Here is a 24,065-nt window from a genome sequence, read left to right as displayed (position 1 = left end):
ACATGAATCAAGAGTAATGTATCATTCTTCATTCCAACCCAAAAAAAAAAAAAAACGTGCCATTAGATGTTGCGTGTGTAAGGATCCAAAGTATGCGTTAATAGTAATTTAAGTTTCAAATAATAATAATAAAAAAGATTCTAAATTATGCGTTAATAGTAATTAAGTGTCAATTTTGCACGGTCGCATTCCAAAGTATTTTCTGAGGCAGGGTTTGAAAGCGGTCCCTTGAGTTTTCAGACATGTCAAACATGCCCCATCGCTTCACGTGAAGATCCCAATTTGCCTCAAAACATGACTCATACATTTAACACAAAATACTAAACAACACATCTAATAAATAACTTTTAAATGTTAATGAAATCACAATTGATGCTACTGTGAGTGGCCATGAGGATTCTTAGGAAGATAAATCAGCTAGAAGGATATAGCAAAATTCTCCTATTAATATCTTTAATCATTTGATCTTAATTCAAGTGACGATGGACTTAAGGGCACAACGGGGGAGGGATCATCTTCGATTTCTAATTGGTGCAGTACAATCAGCCTATTCCAGGCTGGTCCGTCCCAGGGTCGGACATCCACCGGCGGCCTATGTACTCTATCGAAAAAGCGGGGCCTAAAAACTATTCATTCTTCGATATCGCCTCAAGGCACGATAGCTTGAATAAATTGACTTGCTAGACATGCATTTCACATTGGCAGCATATAATTGGTTACATCATCGATCCATAGAATTCTCGGCCGCCGGTGACTGTACAGCCGCCGATCCATAGGAGCCACTTAAGAAAGTTGGTTGGCCAAAAACAAACAAAATTCTTGGCCGGCGGTGACTGCACGACCGATTGATCATAGAGGAGGATATTTCTCTCTTTACTTTCATAAAACCCGTCTCGCACTTTTTGTTTCCGAAATCGCCGGTGCTGCATCTATTCCAATTAATTAAGACCAATAGATTATGATTATAATAATAAACTAGAGTCCAATCACGTGCGTTGCATAGATTTTAAATCATAAATTTAACTTTTTTTTATGAAATTTTTAATTCTTAAGAACAATAACAACTTTTTTAGATTTACAAATAAATCTTTTAGAAATCTAGTGTACAAGTTGACTTAATTATTTTTAGATAAAATAATATTTATTAGTGATACTTTTGCAATTAATCTTTTTATTTAGTATGTATTGCATATTTATTTACTTCATATATTTAATTTAGACAATATTAATCGTTCTTCATTTTTTTTAAAGTGGTATTCTTCAATATTAATATTTACCCACGTGAAATTTTTATTTCTTACATTTAACCATAAATTATAATTAGTGACTTTGTAATAACCAATTCATACATGCTCAATTAAATAATTCGAGTAAAATGAAAAAAAAATTATATTAGTTTTCATATTTATTTATTGTATATTATTTTGATAATATATTTAAGAATAATTGGTGCATTTATTTGAAGAGCATTTTATAACATCAAGTGAAGTTTAGATTGAGGAGCATTAATTGACCTCAAGTGAATTTTACTTATGTATAGATTTTATATTAATAACTATTCGATAATTTTACTAATGTTTCGGGTTCGAATCTTGTGGATGGTGAAAATTCAGGCTGAGAGAGCTTTATCTCTTAATTCAGTCGAGTTCATTAGATTTTCGAATATCATGGTTTATAAGAAAAAAAAACTATATGCTAGTTTTACTTTCGCACGTTACCTTATTTTTTTCTCTCCCATATCTCATCTCCCACTTTTCTAAGGCGTTCTTCTATAATAATTTATCTGTATTGATTTTTCTTAATGCTCCTTTGCTTTGTAAATTGGTACATATATCCAAGTTAATTTCTTCATTTTCAAATAATTGTTTCCTTCTTTCACTGAAATAATTCATTCACAACCTAACTGAAAGTAAGTTTTAATTGCAAACACATGAAGCTGCTGATACATATTTAATTTTTCACTTCACCCACCACATGCATATGCGTGCGGCCATGTGCTGAAAGACATCCTCCAGCAAAAAAAAAATAAATGTGCTGGCAAGTTGCAACAACTCCGATGCCGGATCTCAATCAAATTTTCTTGTAATCTATTCCAAAAATCACGTTGAAGCTATTAGTCACGTGATGCATATATAGATCTTACATACTAATTAAAACGAAAGGCCTTTCGTCCTTGAGAGCGACTCTATAAAGCAGCAAATTACGAAAAGTCGGTTGGCCAACATGATTCGACTTATAGGGAAATAATGATCATAAAATATCCACTGGGCCTATAAACGATTAAGCCTATTACCAATTCAAAAGTTCGAACTGATAGGTTGTGATACCAAATTTCTTATAAACTTGTGGAATTACTACTATATTTCCGATGTGGAACTTAATTCATTCTTAACTCTAAATAGAGATTACATATAAAATATAATTAGGCATATTTTGTTCCCCGTACATACACAAATTTAGATGGAGCTCTTGAGCAAGACCTATTAATTGTAAAATTGTAGCCGTTGTCGTGCCATATGTCACGTATCATTTCTAAGACCGCCTACTCAACTCCATGGCGAAATTCTACTCGTATAGAGATATTCACTATTAATTGAGTGGTTGAGTAAAATTCGATATCCCAAGATCAGTCCCAGAATCGCCCAATATCCGAGCCATAGTCCAGATGAAACAAGAACCATTGCTTTGAACACTTCTATGTGGGGATAAGGAAAATATAACGTGTAGAGTTCTGAGTTCGTGAAGTGTAATAATTAAGAAGATACATACAACTGCTAAACATCAATAAATAAATAAATATATATATATATATATGTATATATCATATGTTCATAAATATCTTCATATATATAATTACATACATGGAGAGTATAACCAATACAACATGTTAAAAATACGTGGAGATAATTCACCTAGCTAACTTCGTGGTTCAGTCGAGTTTCTTGGATCCTATAGTTAGGGATCGAGAAAAGCCTTGACCTTTGTCCCTTGATCCGTAATAGCGGTATCTACGTCAGCTAAGTTTTTGCATAGTATAATGATCATAATTCATCAAGATTATTATGGAATCTTTGTTTATATCGAGTTCACCAACATATGTCTTGCTATAGAATTACGAATGCTTATTGTTTATTTTCGGTGTGCACCTTCTGGTTTTCGAAGTTGAATGATTCTTGACAAATTGAAATTCTAGATAAGCGGACTCACTAAGAAGTAATAAGTTCTTTCAAACGTAAATTTTTTCTATTCACATTGAAACATTATTTAAGAAAAATAGGCGTCGAACGCTTAAATCAATTCAATTCGTTTTTATAAATTTTTCTATCACATATTTTAATCATATCATGCTGTAAGCATTAACTGGGGACTATCGGTGATCAAGTCGTAGAAAGCAATTGATAGAGTATTTGTCTACAAAGTATACACGTCATAAGAGAAAGAGGGTGTAGCGCAATAAAGCACATCATTTTTCGTAATCAAAAGGTTTCAGATTCGATCATCACAGTAGAATTACTCGTATCCTTTAGGTTATGTTTGTACGCCAGGTTAAAGATAGGGATTGGGATGGGATGAGTTGGGAGTTAAAATCCAATGGATATTTTATGTCCCAATCTAGTGTTTGGAGCATATTTAGGTTTGAGATTGGAATATGAGACCGAAATGATAAATATGCTCTTAAATAATCTTTTTTTGAAAATTTTCTAAAAAAATAATTTTTCGAAATTTTAAAATAAAAAAAGAAAAGAGGGAACCAGTCTTGTTTACTAGCGAGGTCGCTGGCATACCTAGAGGTCGCCGGTGACCTCATATGGGCGTCGAGGGGTGGAATCGAGCCACCATCACGGCAAAAACCGTCTCATCTCTCTCTCTTCGATGAGAGAGAATCAAGGTTGCCGGTCCCCTTTCAGATTGCCGGCAACCTTGCCGAGGCGGTGGTGGCCGAAATAGGGCCACCACTACACCTCCTTCGACATTTGAAGGTGATGGCATATTTTGAAAATTAGAAACAGAGGTCGGGACATTTCCGTCAATTCATTAATAATCATATCCCAATCCGAACTTAACCCATCCCTCCCCTGGGATTAATTGCTTAAAGTTATATCCTGACATATTCTAAATCCAATCCCAATCCTGTTGCCCCAAACACCGAATTAGGTTTTAGAAATCCTATCCTCCCTCTAATCCGGACAACCAAACATAGCCTTACTAGTTATTAGGATTGTTATTTTATTGTATTGGGCGCATAGTATCCCCTCTAATAATAAAAAAATAAAAAATTACAGGTCTCAGGCTTAAAGCCACTTTAGTCTTACCCCCAATGGCCTAAACATGGGCACTGCTCGGGTTTGGGCCAGGTCCAGACTAGATGGGTCGTCATTTAAAGTTATACTTAGGATTTGGGCCAGGCCTAGGCCCAGAGTCACTTCTAGTCTGGACCTAGTATTGTCTCCAGCTGGATGGTGATGGGTCACTGGCAGGCATTATCTTCAGATGAGAGCACATCTTACAATAATCTATTATTATAGGCATTTAATTTAGACTCATAGGCATTGTGCGACGATAGACTTTCATTTGTTTAATTAGAGTATGTTACATAAGTGTCTTGGGTGAATTCTTGCTTCCTAATTGATTGTCTCTTTGATTCTCCTTATTAAATGGCTGACATAAAATTTTATTAAATTTATTGAAATTCAAAACAATCTAATTAAAATTTCCACAACTCATCTCTCTTTATATATTAGTTTGGCCTTCTGCAACGAGAAAGCATGTCATCATTCAAGTAATAAATTTTTGTGACATAAATACAATTTTTTTTGGGTCTTTAATTAAAAGAAATGCATAAGCATAACAAGTGAAATATAATAAAACTGTAAATATATAAATTATGTGTATACACAGTTCTTTTGAGACTCTTATTCTTAGTTTAGCTATACAATGTGGAACTCTTTAAGAAAATAAAATGCTTGGAAGCAAACTACTAAGAAAATATACAAAATTTATGCCTTTATAAATCCTCAACACGTGATGGATAATCTATTCGTATTTTCGTCGTTAGTAAGATTACATATAAAAATACGCAAAGATTCCGATAATTAATATATGTAATATTTGAAATAAATGTGATGCATGTAAGGTTTTATCTCTTATATAGATATTCATGAATTGAGGTCTGCAATTTAACTATTTAAAAGTGTCTATGTACCTTTTCTATAACATATATATAATATTACTACATTATCTGGCAAGTGTGATGGTACTATCACATAATTTTTTTGAATTAATTAATATAACATAAAAGAAGCAAGAGACCTATCATATAATTTACCCTACTAATTTAAACGTATTCTCAACGATCTTCCACATTACTTGCTCTCCATCATTAGTAGTAATTTCATAAATATAATTTATCAAATATCAACTAAAAAACTACAAACCATCGATTGAATTTCAAAAATATATTCTCAAAAAATTAACTAAAATATATAAAAATAAAAGGCCCGTGCAAATCGCCGGCAAGAAACTAGTTTTTCTATGAACACGGCATACTTATATCTAATCACGTGACTTCGATCTAACATACTAATTAAACAGTGATCTAGTTTGATATAAATGAGGTTGTATTTTGTATAGGAGACATAACGAGGGTTATCTATTCAACGATTCTTCTAGCCGTTTATCAGAGAGTTATGTAAGTCCATCCATGAGAAACCTTAGCTTTGATATTATTGCAGTTCCTTGGAGTTAGCAGTCCCGAGTTCATCATGTCCCGAAAACGACCGGGAGATCAAACCGGACCATAACCTTAACTTTCTCCAAGAGTTTTCACGATTGGATATAACTAAGGAACTCTTTCAATTCTCGAAATTGCATCCTCTTCCCGAATCCCGCTGACAAAATATCTCTCTTGGGAGATAGCCCAATCCGAGAACTCTTAAGGGGACGCGTTATCTCGATATGATTTACAACAACTACGAGGACCTTCTTTGCTCGTCTTAACCTCCAGTTGTTAAGTAACCTTGATTCTGCATACAACACGGTCGATCAACGTTCTTGAACTCACTGTCGGTTTCCAGTATGAAACCGTAGAGTAACTAGAACTTCAAACAACAAAGCATCATCTCTGTAATGCGGCAGTAAGACCAGACCTGATATACTTACAAATGCAGCACGGTTCAAAAATTGCGAGCGGGAGTCCCTCTCTTCATCATATGCTGTATGTATGCCTAATAATGAGTTCCTATAAATTATATACGGCTGCGGACAGGCCTCGGAAGACGAAAAATGATCAGACTGTGGAGAAGAATGAGAAAAGAATCATGACAAAAGTAAAACAGCTCAACAGCTGCAGACAGCTCGAAGCGTTTGATGGTGTCTGAGAACCGCTGCCACCTCCTGATGTGGCTTGTGGGTTGACGGCGATTGCAGGAGGAACCGCCGCAGCGTTAGTCCTCGGGATATTTAGCACGCTGGAATTGTTCGCAGTATAGCCTGGCAAAGAAGCAGCGATCATTAGTCTGCACAATGGCATATGTTTGGAGTGAAAAAAGAACTCGACTCTAATTTACTTACAGTCAGATGCCTTCCAACCGAGCACCATTTTCTCACGATCAAAAATTATGCGGTAACCAGTCATGAAGTTCTCTGAGAAAACAATGGATGGAGGCATGTCAGATAAATTGGTAAATAGCATTTTCATTTTTTCTTTTCTTCGTGCACTAACTTGAAATTTATGCCCCGTTTGGTTTCATGATATTATTTTAGAATCACAATTCTAACTTAACTCTACCCACTACAAAACAAAATAACTCGTACAAAGTTAAAGAGTGGGCCCCATTTATACCATTTTTTTCCACAACAAAATAACATAACTCATATAAAGTCAAAGGGTTGGCCTCATTTATCCAACTCTTTTTCAAAATCAAAATCTGATTTTAAAATCCTACGATGAAACCAAACGCAACATTAGATACTCACGTCCAATAATATTTACATCTCCGCTCTTCACTAGGGCAAGGCAGTAGACGTATGAGTCATCCTGCAAGTCATGACAAACCATTAATGAACATGTTCTGGAGGCAAAAGTGGACAGAGGTAACCCCTGAGAGGCTCGAAGCAATTGAGTATTACCTGCATTTTAGCCAATATTGTAGGATCATTCGCATAAAACTGGTCCCCGCCCTTCATTGTGAGATTTACTGTTGGATATGCATAGCTGGTCTGGTTCGAGCTGTCAATCATAATTTTGAAAAATGAACCATATTGACCAACTCGATCAAGAAATGGACATTGCCAATTTAATTCTCAGGTGAACCGTCTTGGATATTGATTTAACAGAAGCGGCCACAGTGTTAATGGGTTTACATTTTGAAATGGTTTCTCAATAATCACTCGAATAGTTGATCTTTTATAGTAAATCATAAGAGTTTCGTTGGACACTCTGAACCACCACTCATAACCTAACCAATGCCTAGTCCCGTTCAATCTCTGGATCAGTTCTGAGAATTTAGCTGCAACTATTGCTAGTTACCTTATAGCATAGCAGTATTCAAATGGTAGATCGGAGTCTGATGGCAGCCGCTCATCTTGGGACACAGAATCAAACTGCAGCATAAATTCAGAAGATCATAAAGAAATTGCAGAAAATATATTAACCAGGTCAACGTAGCAGACTTAAAAAGTCGTAATTCAAGCAACATACACTTTCAGAAATAAGCGTGTAAGCAGGATCATTCAAGTATGTGAACGAGGTGCCAGAATCGAAAATTGCCGTGAACTCAAGATCCGTAGTGTTCCCTCCAATGCTTAATTGAGTGACTGTGACATTGTAAGTCAGACTGCCAAAAGGGGAAATAGCAAAGCCAGAAAGAGAAAAACCAGACAGTTCAGAGAATTACTTATCATGAAATAAGATAATGCAAAATTCAATTTGACCTAGTCCAGGCAAGAAGGATTGCCGCTTACTGTGGTTGCTGCAGATTGAATGGCGTTTCTCCTTGATCAGTGCTGCCTTTATCCCCGAAGCTTATTCTCCCCATGCCGTCAGGGCCGAAGCACATGGAAAATGAGTTAGCAGCAACCCCCTCTTTGGCTAATCTGCTCGGAACTGATATGTTTCTCATGCCAAGCCCAAATAGACCATTTGGAGCAGCACCATTCAAAAAGGAACCGGTCTCAACCTGACCACAGCTGCAAGAAAACAACCACATTTAGATCTGAAGTGTCATGTAGTTTGAATAACAATCCAATTGATGACCACAGAGCTCAGTTAGGTTAAGAAGAAATCTTCCCAGGAAAAGGCAGTTAGTTTTTTGCTCTTATTGCTAAGCTAATGCAAGTTCAGATGCTTTCATCACAATTTTTTGTTCAGGTGAAGCTTTGAGCATTGTCACCACATTCCTTTCTATCATCATCGGTTCAAATTCCTAGAGACTTGAGCTTTCTGATAATTCAATCATTTCACTCGGTGCTCTATTTGCTTTGTTCAGTGGCATTGTTAGTTTTAGCTGAAAGTGCTTTAGCTCTTTCAAACAGCACTTGAGTGGTGAACTAAACAATGCATGCTATTCCCAGTGCACATGACTACAAGCTTAAGCTTCCTGGGAAAACGGTGGGTCAACTCTAGAAGAATGAGAAAAGAAAAATTCTGATACAGCCGAAGGACGAACACGAAGTACCTACCCAAGTGTGATCCGAGCATCAACAGCCTTTGTTTGATCATCATCCGTTATCAAATGCAAAACATCCTCCACCAAAATCCCCGTGGATGAGGTGCCATTGGAGAGATAAATAACTTCGTAAGGGCAAGAGCTGAGAGCTGAAGCACACCGGGATTGAGTTGTGCATATAGAGCTGTTGCAGGGCACAGTCGAGCTTGTGGATGAAGTGTTGGGGCTGTAGATGTTGAGGTCTAATCTCTGTTTCACATGAGAAGGGGTTGAAAATGTGCAACAGTTATGCTTGCAGTCATTTCTTGCAGTCAAAAATTGAAGAATTGGCATCATTTTGAACTACAGGCTAATCTTAAAGAACAGCAAATTAGGAATCTACTAATGTTTCTCGCTCATAAATCCAATTTTATCAGCTTTTCCACAATTTTCACCAGTATTACTCTGCCTGCCCAATCTATTCTTGAATTTTCACCAATAAAACGATGACATAGCATTCATTTCTAAGCCGTCCGAGCGGAACATACAAAGAACCAGATTATCACAGTTCTTCCCTACGGCGAATCTTTTTTTCACATTTATTTGCTGAGGAATCAATTTAATTACCTGTCCTGAAGAAGTCTGCAAGGCAGTGACACACTTCTTGCAGTCACAGGGCAACCAGAACAGGTCGCTGCCCGTGTCAAGTGCAACGAGAAACCACGAACTCGGGGTCCCAACTGTTAGATTCGCATAGTGCAAACTGAAAATTTCCCATTGACACAGAAAGCATAAGTCTCCATCAAAAATCAAGATTATATATATTTCCTGTCAGTACAAAAAAATTAACCTATTACTAAAGACGACAGCTGCTTTCAATTTTTGGAAACTGGACAAAAGGCAACTACATACAGACAAGGAAAAATAAATAAATAAATAAATAAAAAGAGAAAAATATGATCAGGAATAAATAAAAGATTGTCGTACATACATGTTATTATGCTAAATTAATCCTAAATCAGAAGAAAAAAATTAAATGATCATACCATAAATGACGTGGTGAAAAAGAAATAATAAAAATAATTATGATAATTATTCAAGTGATTAGCACCAAATCTCTAATTTCATGTATTTTAATTAGTACTTTCTCACCTCACCTGACGAGATAGAATCACCTAATAATTTTTCCCGAAAACATGATTGTCCATAATCATATTATGTTTTATGTGGACCATATAGAAGGCCACGGTGACATCTTTTCTCTTCTATGGACCCCACCATCGAGTTTTGACTTTGTTTCCTCTAAATGCCCTTCCAATTAATACTAGAGGAAAGAAAAGGTTCACCGAAAATAATATACTGAAAAAAATATGGAAAAAATATGGCGTATCTTAAAAAGTTAAAAACATATAAAATTTTTAGGAAAATTTCTTAGATAGAAAAAAAAATCCTTTTTATTATAATTTTCATTTTTTTCATGTATAAAAGGAGGCACATGAACTTAACTCTTTGAAATAAAAATCATAAATATCTAATAAAGAGACATGAGTAATTCACTAAGTATCAGATTTGAAACCTATTGATCGCCAAGCGAAATGTGCGCCTACCAACGACAATAGCACTGATCAAATATTTGGAAATATAATTATAATTATGAATTTCTTCATTTATTCATAAATATATTTGACACAATTCCAACCCAAAATTCCCCAAAGAGAACAAATTCGATGTCATTTTGCTAATTTTCAGCTTCATGAATTTCTCAACCAATCGAAACTCGAAAAGCTAGAAAAATAAGTGTGGTATCAGAATTGAGTTGACTTTTTATTTTAATTAGCTTGTAATGATTGTGTTGTTCAATTATGAAAAAAATTGCGAAAAAATAATAAATATTTGAAAGAAAATAATGATTGTATTGTTAAATTGTGAAAAAAAAAAGAATTTAGTATTAAAAATTAAATTAAATAATTTATTTTTTTTAAAAAAAATAATAATTATGTCGTTGAATTAAAAATAAATGGATATGAATTGCGTTAAAAAAAATTTAAAGCTTTAATCGAAAAAGCACTAAAGATAATCTTTTTATTGATTTTTTCATTAAAAAAGAAAATAAAAGAAAAGGTACAGAGGAAAAAGGTAAAATTTTGTGGGTACGATAATAATTAATGAGTAACGTACAATCCGAAGGAGCTGAGGCGGTAGGTTTCGTTGCCGGGGGAGAAAGTGAGGGGGGGCGTCGGATCCTGGGCCAGCCGACGGCCGTGGATGGCCCTGTCGAGATGGGCCATGGAGGCGTAGTAAGGCACGCTGCCCTTCTGGGGCAGCTCAAAATCGTCGACGTCCAGCACTCCCTTGACCGGATCCGAGAAACGGTGGTGCATATCGAACCCGAAGGTCCCGAACCCATAGCATCCCCGCCCGGCGAAGCTCAGCAGGGCCAGGAACGCCCACGGCAGCAGCAGCTCACTGGACCATGACCGCGGATGCCCATGAAACATGGCTCTATTGGGAGATTCTGGAGCAAGATATGATCTGAGATTCTGCTTCCTGGTCTGGATGGAGTTCCGGGAATTCAAGTTCGAGAATTTGAGGAGCTAGATAGGCAGCAGAGAGAGTTCGGTCAGCTGCCGTGATGATGATGATGATGGGGAGAGAGAGAGAGAGGTGTGAAAGATGCACCAGAGAGAGGTGAAATGGTGACCTTTCTCAGTCTCTCTCTCTCTAGAGACTCTCTCTCTCTACTGTGTGAGGATGTCCAGGATGAAAAAGAGAACGCCGGGAAGGGATTTTGGTGGGAACGAAAGGGACGGCGGCTGGCAAGTTGTACTTTTGAGGCCGCCTTTATTTACTAATACTCATTATTTTTAATTTGATAATAAAATTACAACTTTAACTCTGATCACGATATATTTAAAATAGCTGTCGAGTCTTGAGCTATAGGTAAATGATGCTTATTGACATTGCAATTTGTCAACTCCACCCACCCAGTTGTGGCTATTGCTCATTAATTTTTAAGTATAACAAGACAATCCAAAAGGAATTTTTTGCCACTTTTTTCAGGGAAATATTGTTGCACTTTTGGAATATATCGAATTACTGTGGAACTTTTCTTTTTTCTTTTAGGCCACTTTATTGCCAAAAGGGTCAAAAAGAAAAAAAGGCAAAAAGTTACTCTGATAATCTGATTAATTATTTTAAAGAGTTTTATCGATCATCTGGCATGACTTGTTAAGGAGAATCGTATTATACACTCGAAAAATAATTCTCCATTCTCCAATACCATATGCAGTAATAACATAACATTTGACGGCACACAGCATTTTATTTTTATCTTTACTGAACAACGGCGCCCATTCGAAACAAGACTAACGGTGCTCCAATTAGCCTCTCAACCAAATAATCGAATTTGGGAAACCTTGCCATTGCTCTCCTAGAGAGAATCGAAGCATTGCCCGAGAACTCATTATTCGCTTGCATTACCAACACCTTATGGGAAGTTTTCCGGGGACGCAAACGGTGTCGAGAAAGTTTTCGGGCAGCATAGAAAGAACATAAGAGTTCGTGGAAGAAAAGTGGAAATTTGACGAACTTTGAGAGGGAAGGACGGGAAAGTTGGAGAGGGTGGTTGATAACCGTTGACGTATTCGATTTGTTTTATTATTGCTGTTTGGGCGGGGCCCCTTTTCAATTGAGTTTGCACTTATTCTACGACACGTAGTAGCCAAACTATTCATTAGCAACATAATTAGACAAAATTTAGTCGAAAATGATTTGGACCAGACTTTGCTCCTACTTCAGTCAATAATATTTGGTCACTCAGTTAAACCAATAATAATAATAATAGTAATAATAATATGATGATGATGTATTCGAATGTAAGCTCTTATTTTGGATGGAAATTAACCGTTTATCTGCGGCAAACGGAGAGTAGTACGGTATACGGAGTTCGATAATCAAGATCACTTGGCACGAGAAGTGAGTGGAGACTGGCATGATCTTTAAAAACATCGGACAATCATATCATCCGTATTTAGGTAGCTGTGTTATTGATATATCAACTCATTTGACAATCACAATGAGCCTACACAATATTCGATTTTCATTCTAGTCAATAATCTCTCCTTTGTTTTCGGCTTGGATTGAGGAATGCGATCCAAGAAAAAAAGAAATTCTAGAAGCCAGTTCTGATTTTCTCTCGAGATACATTTGCATGACAATTTTCCATGGCCTCTTTCATAAAACATTTCAGTCAGAAAATGACAGCTCTCAACATATATTATTTTCGAAGCAAATTTTCCATTCTATTGACACTTGCAAGTACAATATCATATAGGGAAATATTCTCTGTTCGGTAACACGTACGGCTTATGTAAAAAAACTCACGTGCTTGTAACTTACGGGTTATTCGTGTGACGAGTAGAATTAATCGCTGAAGCCTAAATCCTTCGCAGGCTTTTTCAAATAGATACTTTTTTTTTTTGTTTGGAAAATTATTTTCCAGAGAGATTATATACATATAAACGCACACAAAATCCCGGTCAGGTTAGGCAGTTTACTTTTCAAGTCCAAAATCCAAATTGTTCAGTTCGCGTTGAAGTTTCCGCTCTGATTTGCCACCACAAGTTTCTAGCAAATCAGATCTATAATGACGAATGGAAAATTGCATCGCATGTGAACAGATTACGCGTTCCAATTACAATCACAGGATAATAAAAGGGTTGGCACGCGTTAACCTTTCGAGATTTGGTCTCATTGGATATCATGTCTCATGACGAGTAAACTGGCAATTTTGTCCATGACTTACGCAAATTGCATCATCTGGATCCATGAAAAAAATGTTACATCGAATTCGTCTCTAGTCGCATCGAATAACCCGCGTTAACCTTTCGAGATTTGGTCTCATTGGATATCATGTCTCATGACGAGTAAACTGGCAATTTTGTCCATGACTTACGCAAATTGCATCATCTGGATCCATGAAAAAAATGTTACATCGAATTCGTCTCTAGTCGCATCGAATAACCCGCGTTAACCTTTCGAGATTTGGTCTCATTGGATATCATGTCCCATAACGATTAAATTGGCAATTTTGTCCCTAACTTACGCAAATTGCATCATCTGGGTCCCTGAAAAAAATGTTACATCGAATTCGTCCATGGTCAGATCAAAGTCGTCCCTGGTCATATCGAATTCGTCCATGATAACATCAAGTTCGTCCCTGGGCACATCAAATTCGTTCCTAGTCACATCAATTCGGTCATCTGTCACATCAATTTGATCCTTGGTAACATCAAATCCATCACACGGTCCTTTGCCATTATAACTCCATGAGAGGCCTGGATTGATGTGTATCAAAAGGGTCCTTATGTATAAAAAAGATCCTTATATTATGAACCAAAGACGAGAGGGAGTGATAAAAGAGGGGATAAAAAAAGAGGAAATAAATTGAACAGTTACATAAAAGGACGATATCGATGAATACGATGTTTTCCGTCTAGTGTTAACGAGAACCAAATTGATGTAACCATGGACAAATTTGATGTGACCAGAGACGAACTTGACATTACCAGGAACGAACTTGATGTTACCAGGAATGAATTAGATGTGTCCAGGGACGAATTTGATGTGGCCAAAAACGAATTTGATGTGACCCAAACGAACTTGATGTTACCAGGGACGAATTCGATGTGACTATAGACGACTTCAATGTGATCGGGGACGAATTCGATGTAACATTTTTTTTAGGGACCCAGATAATACAATTTGCGTAAATCAAGGACGAAATTGCCAGTTTACTCGTCCCATAACCAAAGACACTTCAATAATGTCTGATCGAGGTAAGGGACAGACGGCAGCCATGAGCACCTTCTTACCAAACCCGTTAACGAAAGTCCATCAATGCAAGTCCTCGATAACAATAATAGGCTAGAGCGGAAGAGTGATTAAAGGCCAAAAAATGCGATACAGTTTTTTTTTTCCACTCATTTTCGTTCAATATTGCTGTGTCTTTCACAGTAGTAACATAAATTTCTCAGAGAGGAGGAGGAAATAGGAAAGGAGAAATACTCGACAGTGAATGAAGGGGTCGCATTGTGTAGTTGTTAAGCAAGAGTTGCCCTTTTGCCTTTTGCATCCCTTGACTGCAGACAAGCAACAACATCCGTAAGTTGTATTGAAGAAGTGACGGATAAATATAAGCCAAGAGAAATCATGGTAAAATATCTTCTAATGGTGGAATCCCAACAAAAGCTTTGACTGCTTCAGTATATTGTCAGATCTGATGAAAGGCACAAGAGGATTTTCGACCTACTTTAGGTGTTGGGCTGGAGTTTCTATGTATGGTATCTAGTCCGGTTTTTAGGATGGATAGTGCAGGGCAGGGGATCTACAAGCCAAAATCTGAGGTTTCATGTGGGATCTGGGCGTTCAATGGACTACACTCTCAAGCTGCCCATTTGACACAATTCATTGAGAAGGGAATGCCATGCTTGATTGTTTTTGCACAAACTGAAGAAGCGCTGAATTGTGACAGCTGTGGATATGAAAAGAGAGAGAGAGAGAGACCTGAGCAGCTGTGGATTTCTTTGCATCCAAGAACTGCCTGTAGATGCTGTACAATCTATCCTTCTCTGTATCTGAGACAGACGGTCTTGCCTTGGCAGCCACGGACTTCAGAAGGGCATCGATGATAATTGGCATTTTCCCAGAATTACTGCCATCTTCACTGTCTAGGAGATCGTGGACAGCCGCAAGCTGAGTATCCGAGAGTAGAGCTTGGAGGTCTGCTCCACTGAACCCTTCGGTCATACGCGCTATAGCATCTAAATCCACATCTTCGGCCAAAGGAAGCTGCAGGAATCATTTATATATTTTGCGTCAAATTGCAAAATTCAAGGAATTGGGTCTTTGACAATAGTAAGGTTGATGATTATGAGCTAACATAAAGTTTGGCAAAGTTTTTGCAGTCTACATGCATACCTTCCTAGAAAGAACTCGAAGAATATCCAACCTCTCCTGCTTTGATGGGAAATCACAAAACAGAAGGCGGTCCAACCTACCAGGCCTCAGAAGCGCAGCATCAAGTAAATCCGGTCTACTGCTTGGTCAAAATACATGAATCAATTAGTATTAGAACGGACTTTCAACACTTAATGAATCTCAACACCCGCTCAACTTCAAAAATAGGTTATGGATGTATTTATTCAGCAAAAAAAAAAAACCAAAAAAAGGTTATGGATGTATTTATTAGCGGATTGCCTATGCTCAACAGATTAGCTTCCATGCGTGGTTTTTTCAAACAATGCATCTCTTACCCTTGTCCTCAAGGCTTTGTTTGGATTGAAGGGAAATGGAGGGAAAGGGAGGAGAGTAAATGGAATCAGAGGATATTAATGGCATTTTTTTTAAGAAGCAAACAAGTTCGGTTTCACTTAGGCATGTTGATGGTTGCACACATATTACGCACTAGGATGTGCTATGTTGCAGCATTTATACCCATTGCCTTGTTGAAAACGAAAGCTATGTTGATTTTATGTTCTGCTAGATTGGTGGAAAACTATACTGAGTACGGGAAATTGTACATCCCAACTGATCACAATGAGTAACAACATTGAAAAAGTTATCCCTGCACCCCTATAAAATAAGGAGTCTTAACAAGCCCAACAGATGCCATGATCATTTAGGCAAGGGTTCGCACCTTGTGGCCGCAAAGACAAATACGCCAGTCAGAACTTCAACACCATCTAATTCGGTCAAAAACTACATCAAGAGGAAATAGACTGATGTAAAAATCCAGCAACTAATCTTCAAAAGCATTTTGATGTGAATAAACTTACTTGATTAACAACGCGATCGGTCACTCCAGTGTTATCATGCCCCCTCTTTGGGGCAATTGAATCAAACTCATCGAAAAAGAGAAGACATGGGGCTGCAGATGTTGCTTTTGCGAATATATCGCGAACCTGATGGCATGATTTGCATTGTTAGAAGTTGGATCATCAAATAACTTACTCAAGGAAACTCAGAATACCATTTTTGCAGCCTTTTTATTTCAAGAAAAGGTCCAATAGAGGAAAGAAGACCTGTATTATTGATCTGGATTATTGATTTCAATCTTGATCATAGCAAGAAGATCAATTTTCATTTCTCTTCCCATATAATCTTTCATTCCAACTTCTCTATATTATTGTAGAGATCAAACTTATCTCCCCTTTCTAATAAAAAAAAAACCTATTATTTGAAAAACAATATATATAAACTCTCTCTAAACATTTTGCCTCTGCGCACTAGAAAATTCTACCTCATTTGTTAAGCAATGATAGAATATACCCTTCCCTCTCCCTATACCAGATGACATTTCTGCCTCTGTATATACTCAAGATTGCTCTCCAGCCTCAATTCTACTGTTACCACCTTTCAACAATTCCGGATTTGAGCCACTCAGTCAAAAGTACTATCTATATACACTGCCTATTGTTTACCTCATACCAAAGAAATAGTCTACCTCCTCATTTTATCTCTATCATCATAATAATGTATCATTGTGTCAGTACCATCTGGAGACTGGCAAGATAATCAAGGAGGCTTTCTTATTACTTCAACTACTTTAGCTTAAGTGATCATAAACAGTAGATAACACATCATCGAAAAGAACCAGAACTTAATATAGGGAACTTACGGTTTACGTAAAAGTAATTAGCCACTTACAGCTTGCTCGGAAGCACCAATATACTTATTCAACAGCTCAGGTCCCTTCACAGATATAAATCGCAGAGAACAAGCAGCGGCTGCAGCTCCAACAATGTGTGTCTTGCCACAGCCTGGAGGACCGTACAGAAGTACATTGGACCGCAATCTTAAAGGAGATTTTGCAAAGACATTTGGGAACTTCGAAGGCAACTCGATCATCTGATGTGTTTTAAAAGTGGTTGCCAGAAAATAACATTTAAGAACTGTGTCAATGTCCTTCGAAAGTTATGAGGGGTGCAACAGAATCGACTCTACAAAGCACCAACAGTTTACCTCTTCAATCACATTCCGAATATCAGAAAGACCCCCAACGTCATCCCATCCAGAACGACCACCTTCTGGAGTAGACTTCGTAATATCACGCATAGCAACTGGAAGAAAGCCATGCATTGCTCGCGAAAAATCGTCTTTCTCTAAACTGAACTTCTCGGGCTGCTGAGAAGATGACTGGGATGGCTCCAATCGAGCAATAGCAGAATGAATGGCCCTATCGACCAATATTTCCTGAATAATAGTTTTAGCTCAGAAGATAATTGACACTACTAACATCATACACTTCCAAATCCCATGACAGATTGAAGATAGTGATGTATTAAAATAGTTTAATGGAACTTAATGGTAGAAAAACCGCATATAACCCCGTATTCATATATAATCCTTGGCACGCCTAGTACATATAAAGAAATACAGATATAAATGACATAGAGACAGGAACAATGAAAAGTGAATGTATTTACAGAGTCTGCAAACTCACTAGATCATAGGCATCATATCCATCACATTTTGATGCTACATCCTGCAAGATTTCTAGAGGACATTGTAAGGAACGTCTCTGGATCTCATGCCTCAACATCGCTTCGCGTTCTGAGGCAGCAGGAGCAGGAAGTTGAACGTGAAAGTCAAACCTACCTGAATATGAAAATCAACTCATCATTTAGCTTTTCTAGGTTAAAAAATTTGAGATGCATTTGTAATGTGCATTTATATATATGTGGAGAGAGAGGGGGGACCAACCAGAGGAAATCAAGGACTGGGGTATTTTGTCCAGAGATTGCACTGTCGCCACAAATGCAAGTGGCCCAATTCCACATGTGAGCTTCCTTTTCTCCTGCAACGCTCAGTCTTTTTACAGTTACAATAGACAAGGAACATATAGCAGAATAAGTGTTAAAAGATAAGCTTGCAAGTAAAACTGGATGGCAACTCCACTTAACATTGACGACATAGACTATGGAAAGAAGTTTCTCAAGGGACACATTGTTAAGATATATGGAAGACTGAGAAAGTAGTACCCCATATTCGTCTAGAATGCCTGATAGAAATTCTGTTAGCTCAACAGTTGAGGAAGACAATTGTGAGCCTTCTGACTCAAATGAAGATTGAACGATGTCATCCAGATCATCAAACACAACTACTGAAGGCGCATGATTAAGAGCTTCAGTTAGGAAGCTTGAAAGTTTGTGACGAATGACAGAGGCCTTGTCTTGGGCAAACAGAGGGCAACGTACAAAGACCCTGCATGAAATAGTTACGAGAAAAGCAACATCAAGTTCCTTGAGGACTAATTCAGTTTAGCATCTCAATCGAGCAAAATCATGTAAAAGTTGGTACGTGTGGGCTAAGATCTCTGGATTGTTTTCTAGTGTCCTTGCAACAGCTCCAGCTAACAATGTCTTTCCAGATCCCTGAAAAAAATCATGAGATAAATGCAAAAGATACTGGTAAGCAGGTATGGAGAGTTATCAACACGTTAATATAGTTCCATGATTGACAAACAAAACCACAGAAATTAGACGAGGATCTTCACAATATATATATATATATATATATATATCTTGAACTGAAGTGTGGATTTCACTAGAATTTGTCATAAGACAGGAAAAGAGGGACAGAACAAAGTTTCACCTGTTTTATTAAGCAAACATTTGGCTCAACTTCTCAAGCTTTTGGAAAAGTTGCATTGAAGATACATAGCATTGAATGTTTCTCATAGGAGAAAACAATTATGAAGTTAGCCAATTGAATTCTCCTCTCAATACCAATAAAAAGAATGCTAATTGCGTTTGAGTAACTAATCCAAAATAAAATAAAATTGAGTAACTGTCGAACAAGGAAACTATTAGAGGAATCAGAGATTAAGTTAAACGAACTCACTGGCGGTCCATGTATTATGATATGTCCAGGCAGAGGAAGGTCATACATACTGAACCACTTCCCTGAAGCTGGAGATAGTAGAACCATCATCCCTGCATTGAGCAACATACTTTGAGATGGACTACCAACTGTCTTCTCAAGAACCTTATTTCAAACAAACTTGCAAAGATTTAGAAGCAGACAAGGAACCACTATGCACAAGCTTAGCACCAATTATCAAATTTAAAACTTCCAGAATTTTACACAAGTTGTATTAGAGCAGTCATCAGGAACCACGAGAGAGCTCCTCTCTCATGACTGGAGAATAAATATTACCAATTTATGCAAGCTTCCAGCTACATGTCCATTTCTTTACACATCATGCAAAAAGAAGCCAGAACGAACCAATTCAAGCATTCAAGTAATATTGCATTAAACATGTACTCTGAAATGAAATTATCCGCATTTTCCATGTGGAAGCACAGCATTTCAACTCTTCCTCTGTCTAGGCTTTATTTTCTTTCCCAGAGAGTGCAGGTTTTACAGCTGAGATATATCATCCTTTTTGTGATCCTTTCCTATCTCTCAATAAAGAACTGCCATTTCAGTAAATTTTAACTGGTATGGGGATTTTGGAAGCAACAAAGGATGGGAAGGAACAGCTTTTTCACTGCACCTTCAACAAAAAAGTAAACCTTACAATAGGAAAGTTGCAGATGTGTATATAAAAACACTGCTTAACTACTGGATGAAATAAATGGTAAGTTCAAAAGGTTGCAAAATTTTCAAAAAGAAAAATACCTACTATTAACAACATCCGAAGTAGATGTCTGCATCCAGCTCAAAGAAGAGAAATCCACAGTAATCTCATTGTTTGAGACTCTCTCTTTGGAGGAATGAAGGGATACTGGTTCGCTCCAGTCGACTTTTTCAGCCAATATATCCAAGCCTCCAAGATCGTGAGGCTTCTCTTTGGTTGCATCAACTGCTATTTGGTATGCACTGACTCTTCGACTCAATATTGGTCCATCCGACAAAGACAGCAAATATAAGAGTTCAACAGGCTGACTTGGTGCTTTAGTTCTATTTCTCAATGAAGCATTTGATATAAAGTAAGCCTTTGGTGGGAAATTCAAGTCGCAACTTTTCACTTCAAAGTGAAGTAAGCTTATGTTACCCAAAAGAAAAGAATCAATCTTTCCCTGACAGTTAGAAGCAATTGCATCTAGGTGAGCTGTGAACCATGCTTTGAGAAGACTCTGCAAACCCTTCTTAATACTTGATCGATCAGCAGTCTCACTGACTTCTCTAACATTAGGCTCGTGAGAAAGTACATTAATAACTTCCTCATGAGTGGACCAATCTTCCACATCCATGAAAAGGGCTGAATGATGCATGGATTTTGTGTTTTTCTTGCTCCGGTTCTGCTTATGAAGCACTCCCCGGCCTTTCTTCTCGTTCTTCCCCACAATCCTAAAACTAGCCGGGCAAATTGATCCTGAAGGAATATTCTTGTTCAACAAATTGTTGAATCTCCTGACATTAACCCCTGCAGTCACCAAATTGTCATTTCAGACCCTGCTCCAGGGGTTTTTAAAGATTATATTGCAAGTCAAGGAATTAGAAAACAATTAGCTGTCCTCTTATCAAGAGCATTTTTCTGAATAATTGATTGATCAAGATAAATTTGTATGATGAAACTTCTACCATGCGACAAAACTCGCATAATTCAAAGAAACCAAATAGAGCAACTGTGCTCCGATTAGTTATTCAATTTTTAACATTTTACCACACATTAAATTAAAGAGAACATAAGGCTAAATGTTGGAAATCATCCTCAAAAGACCAACAATAAATCAGTGCAGCCAAGAATACTTCTGGATATGCTTGGTGCAGATGAATAAACATAAACAGACTGATAACGATAGGTAAAACCTCAAAATACTTATACGTACAGGAGTGAAGTCCTGCCCTCAAATATATGCGAAGAGATTGAGAAATCATCAGGTGCCCCTTAGCAACTGAGTCTGATGTCAAGAGGCAGACTAAAGCACCACGAACTTCCTTCTTGTCAGTCAAAATACCATTGTTCACTCCCTCCCCATTAGAATTGCTCTTTTTCTCCATTGTACTGTTTTCAGGATGCTTGTTGCTTTCTTTTGCGGTAGAAGGCTCAACAAAAACAAAACCGGGAGTGTCCAAAGAAAATCTTTCAACAGTGTCAGGATGAACAAAGGCTAGAGATGTAAGGACTATCCCTAACTCAATACCATCGACCTCACTTTTATGAATGAGTCTCTTGTCTGGTTCTTGAATGCGAAGCAATGCCTGGTGAGAATGGGAATATTTCTGAGAAGATATCATGGAGGAATCTTCTTCCTTATGCACCTTTTTAGCACGCCTCTTTGGAGCAACTGCTACTTCAGCTCCGGGCATTAGTTGAACTGAAACATATATCTTATTAGTCATCTCATTAGCTAACCTACTGCCAGGAAATATCGACATTGAACTTTTAAAAACTATTAAACTTGGTCAGGTTTATGTGACAAACCAGTAATATCTTTGCAATAATACAAGTACAAAATATTAGCTTGATATGGCTATTACTATTATGATTACAGTTAACTGTTACCATGCCATTAAATCATTATAACTATGGAGAATAACAAAATAAAAGGGAATGTTCGTCATCTAATATCCCAGGACATAGCCGATGTATATGAAGCATAGAATTAGAATACTATAGTAACCTCAAGTAATGCTTAATTGAACAGCAGAAAGAAAAGACAAGATGAATTGGAAAGCTTTCACAATAAACATTAACATGAAGTTCTACCACTGATTATAAAAAAAAAAACAAAGGAAAGGAAGTTTTACCACTGCAGAGATAAACGGCTAAAGAAGATGCAAACTTACGCAAATCATCTTACCTACAGCTCTAGCTGGAATTGTAGAAACCACACAGAATGTAACGATGGTGCGACCATGCAACCAAAGAGGGAATCTCATTCCTTTATGAACAACTCTGACCTGTCAGTTGTAAAAAGAAGCGTTGTTTATTGCAAAGGAATTATAATCCGAGATACTAAAGAAAAGATGCATATGTTTTAAGGGTAAATGAACACTACATCTACACGCTAAATAAACTTGCAGAAAGCAGATAGTTAACATATAACATGGATAACTATAATCCCATGCTGAAACATGTGCAACAAGAAGGGACAATCACTACGAACCACATGAATACACAAGCATAGAACTTATGAAATCCTCACCTGCTTCAGTATAGCGTCCTCAGCATGCTCTGCGTTAAGCTCCAAAACTTCCCAATCGTCCTCACTAAAGGGCTCTATCGTGACAAGCGTGGCTTTTGGCATGTTGGAGATGACACGTACTTGAACTCTTGTACGACTAGGCAACGAAATGCATTCTGCAAATTGCTGGGAAACCTACAGAAAAGTTTCTTCTGAATCTCCGACTACCAGATTACACCAAAATGAAGCAACTTAACATGACGCCAGCACCTGTTCCTTGACATTAATTCATGAATAATCCCTACACTGATATAGATAGCAAGATATGCCTCCCTAAAGGATTTTGTTTACTTTTACAGGGGATAACTCGAACAAGGCGTATCCATTTACTGAAACAGCATTCGGTTACAAAGATGGACCAGGCTACATGAGAAGCTAACCGTGCAATCTCTATGAGCGCTTCAGTTCAATTTTATCAATTACGCTTTACCTATTTCCTCGCAAGCTGCCGTTTTACTTCCTCGAGGTTCTTGTTCCGTATCTGTTTCCCAATTTTGCCCAATCTTTGCCCCCAAAAACCGAGAGTTTCAATAAAATTGATCGGAAAAGTACAGACTTTGCAAAGCAAAAGCGTATTAAAAAATAAATGGAATCGAAGGGAGCGACCTCAATAGCGGGAGAAGAAGAAGTGGCGCCGGACCAAGCAACGAACCAAGAGTCCCCATTGGAGCTCAGTGACCGGAGCTCAAGGGTCAGGAGGTGGGGGAGGATACCAGAGGGAGTCGACTGCTGCAGTGTCTGAATAAGCGTCAGGGGCAGGGAGACGAAACAGTCCTCTATCCCACCCACTGCTCTCACCTCGAACTCCATCTCCCCCTAGTCTGCTGAACGGTCCGGTCGATCGACGGAGCAGTAATTCATCAACTATGGCGCTTTCGTGAGCTAGAAGAGAAGAGGACTGAACGTTGATGATGATGAAGAAGAAAAAGAAGAAGATAGCGAAACTGGAGTCAGAAGGTATTCCTTTTCCCGAGGAAGGAGCAGCAGCGGGAAGGAAAGAGGATGACTTCACCTGCCGCCGGTTCCCGGAGGCCGGCCACCGGTTTATGGTTCAGCTGGGTACGGTTCTTCCAATCAGTGTCAAATGTATACTATACGATGAAAAATAAATCGAAATATACATATTTATATAAACAGAAACAAAAACAAAAGGAGCTCCTACTTAACATTTGGAAAAAAAAAACTGCATCCATATTGTTAGGAAATAATTAGATAGATAATGTTG

General features: G+C 37.6%; 2 protein-coding genes across 4 annotated transcripts; both read right to left on the bottom strand.

The window, feature by feature from the left end:
* Positions 1 to 6,042: 6,042 nt before the first annotated feature.
* On the bottom strand, positions 6,043 to 11,419 carry LOC116201109 (aspartyl protease family protein 1). The gene is made up of 10 exons (XM_031532219.1): positions 10,824 to 11,419; positions 9,273 to 9,408; positions 8,680 to 8,915; positions 7,963 to 8,187; positions 7,700 to 7,835; positions 7,529 to 7,602; positions 7,129 to 7,228; positions 6,976 to 7,036; positions 6,571 to 6,642; positions 6,043 to 6,489 (listed from the first exon to the last, which is right to left on the bottom strand). The coding sequence occupies exons 1-10, from the start codon at positions 11,141 to 11,143 to the stop codon at positions 6,287 to 6,289; spliced, it is 1,563 nt and encodes a 520-aa protein (XP_031388079.1). The 5' UTR covers positions 11,144 to 11,419; the 3' UTR covers positions 6,043 to 6,286.
* Positions 11,420 to 14,557: 3,138 nt separating this feature from the next.
* On the bottom strand, positions 14,558 to 23,966 carry LOC116200763 (peroxisome biogenesis protein 1). Of its 3 annotated transcripts, none has more exons than XM_031531653.1 (18): positions 23,853 to 23,959; positions 23,447 to 23,738; positions 22,802 to 22,975; positions 22,457 to 22,556; positions 21,482 to 21,970; positions 20,332 to 21,075; positions 19,548 to 19,639; positions 19,005 to 19,078; positions 18,686 to 18,908; positions 18,408 to 18,501; positions 18,148 to 18,302; positions 17,667 to 17,897; positions 17,352 to 17,552; positions 16,481 to 16,606; positions 16,342 to 16,403; positions 15,624 to 15,741; positions 15,210 to 15,494; positions 14,558 to 14,785 (listed from the first exon to the last, which is right to left on the bottom strand). In XM_031531653.1, the coding sequence occupies exons 2-18, from the start codon at positions 23,648 to 23,650 to the stop codon at positions 14,747 to 14,749; spliced, it is 3,411 nt and encodes a 1,136-aa protein (XP_031387513.1). In that variant the 5' UTR covers positions 23,651 to 23,738; positions 23,853 to 23,959; the 3' UTR covers positions 14,558 to 14,746. The 3 variants fall into 3 exon arrangements, 2 of the variants coding, with proteins under 2 accessions (XP_031387513.1, XP_031387514.1); XM_031531654.1 differs by having other exon boundaries at positions 14,747 to 14,785; positions 22,802 to 22,966; positions 23,853 to 23,962; XR_004155733.1 differs by lacking the exon at positions 14,558 to 14,785 and having other exon boundaries at positions 15,316 to 15,494; positions 17,352 to 17,464; positions 23,853 to 23,966.
* Between the last annotated feature and the right edge of the window lie 99 nt (positions 23,967 to 24,065).

Source organism: Punica granatum, chromosome 3 (genome assembly GCF_007655135.1).
Source record: "Punica granatum isolate Tunisia-2019 chromosome 3, ASM765513v2, whole genome shotgun sequence".
Taxonomy (NCBI): domain Eukaryota; kingdom Viridiplantae; phylum Streptophyta; class Magnoliopsida; order Myrtales; family Lythraceae; genus Punica; species Punica granatum.
This window is presented reverse-complemented; position numbering and strand designations above follow the sequence as displayed.

Coding starts and splice junctions, on each gene's coding strand:
- LOC116200763 (XM_031531653.1), bottom strand. CDS start 23,650: ATGGAGTTCGAGGTGAGAGCAGTGGGTGGGATAGAGGACTGTTTCGTC. Junction 18,909..19,004: donor CCAGAGATCTTAGCCCACAC/GTACCAACTTTT, acceptor TATTTCATGCAG/GGTCTTTGTACGTTGCCCTC. Junction 18,502..18,685: donor GCATTCTAGACGAATATGGG/GTACTACTTTCT, acceptor TGAGCGTTGCAG/GAGAAAAGGAAGCTCACATG.
- LOC116201109 (XM_031532219.1), bottom strand. CDS start 11,143: ATGTTTCATGGGCATCCGCGGTCATGGTCCAGTGAGCTGCTGCTGCCG. Junction 7,603..7,699: donor ACACGCTTATTTCTGAAAGT/GTATGTTGCTTG, acceptor TTTATGCTGCAG/TTTGATTCTGTGTCCCAAGA. Junction 6,643..6,975: donor AGATGTAAATATTATTGGAC/GTGAGTATCTAA, acceptor TTGTTTTCTCAG/AGAACTTCATGACTGGTTAC.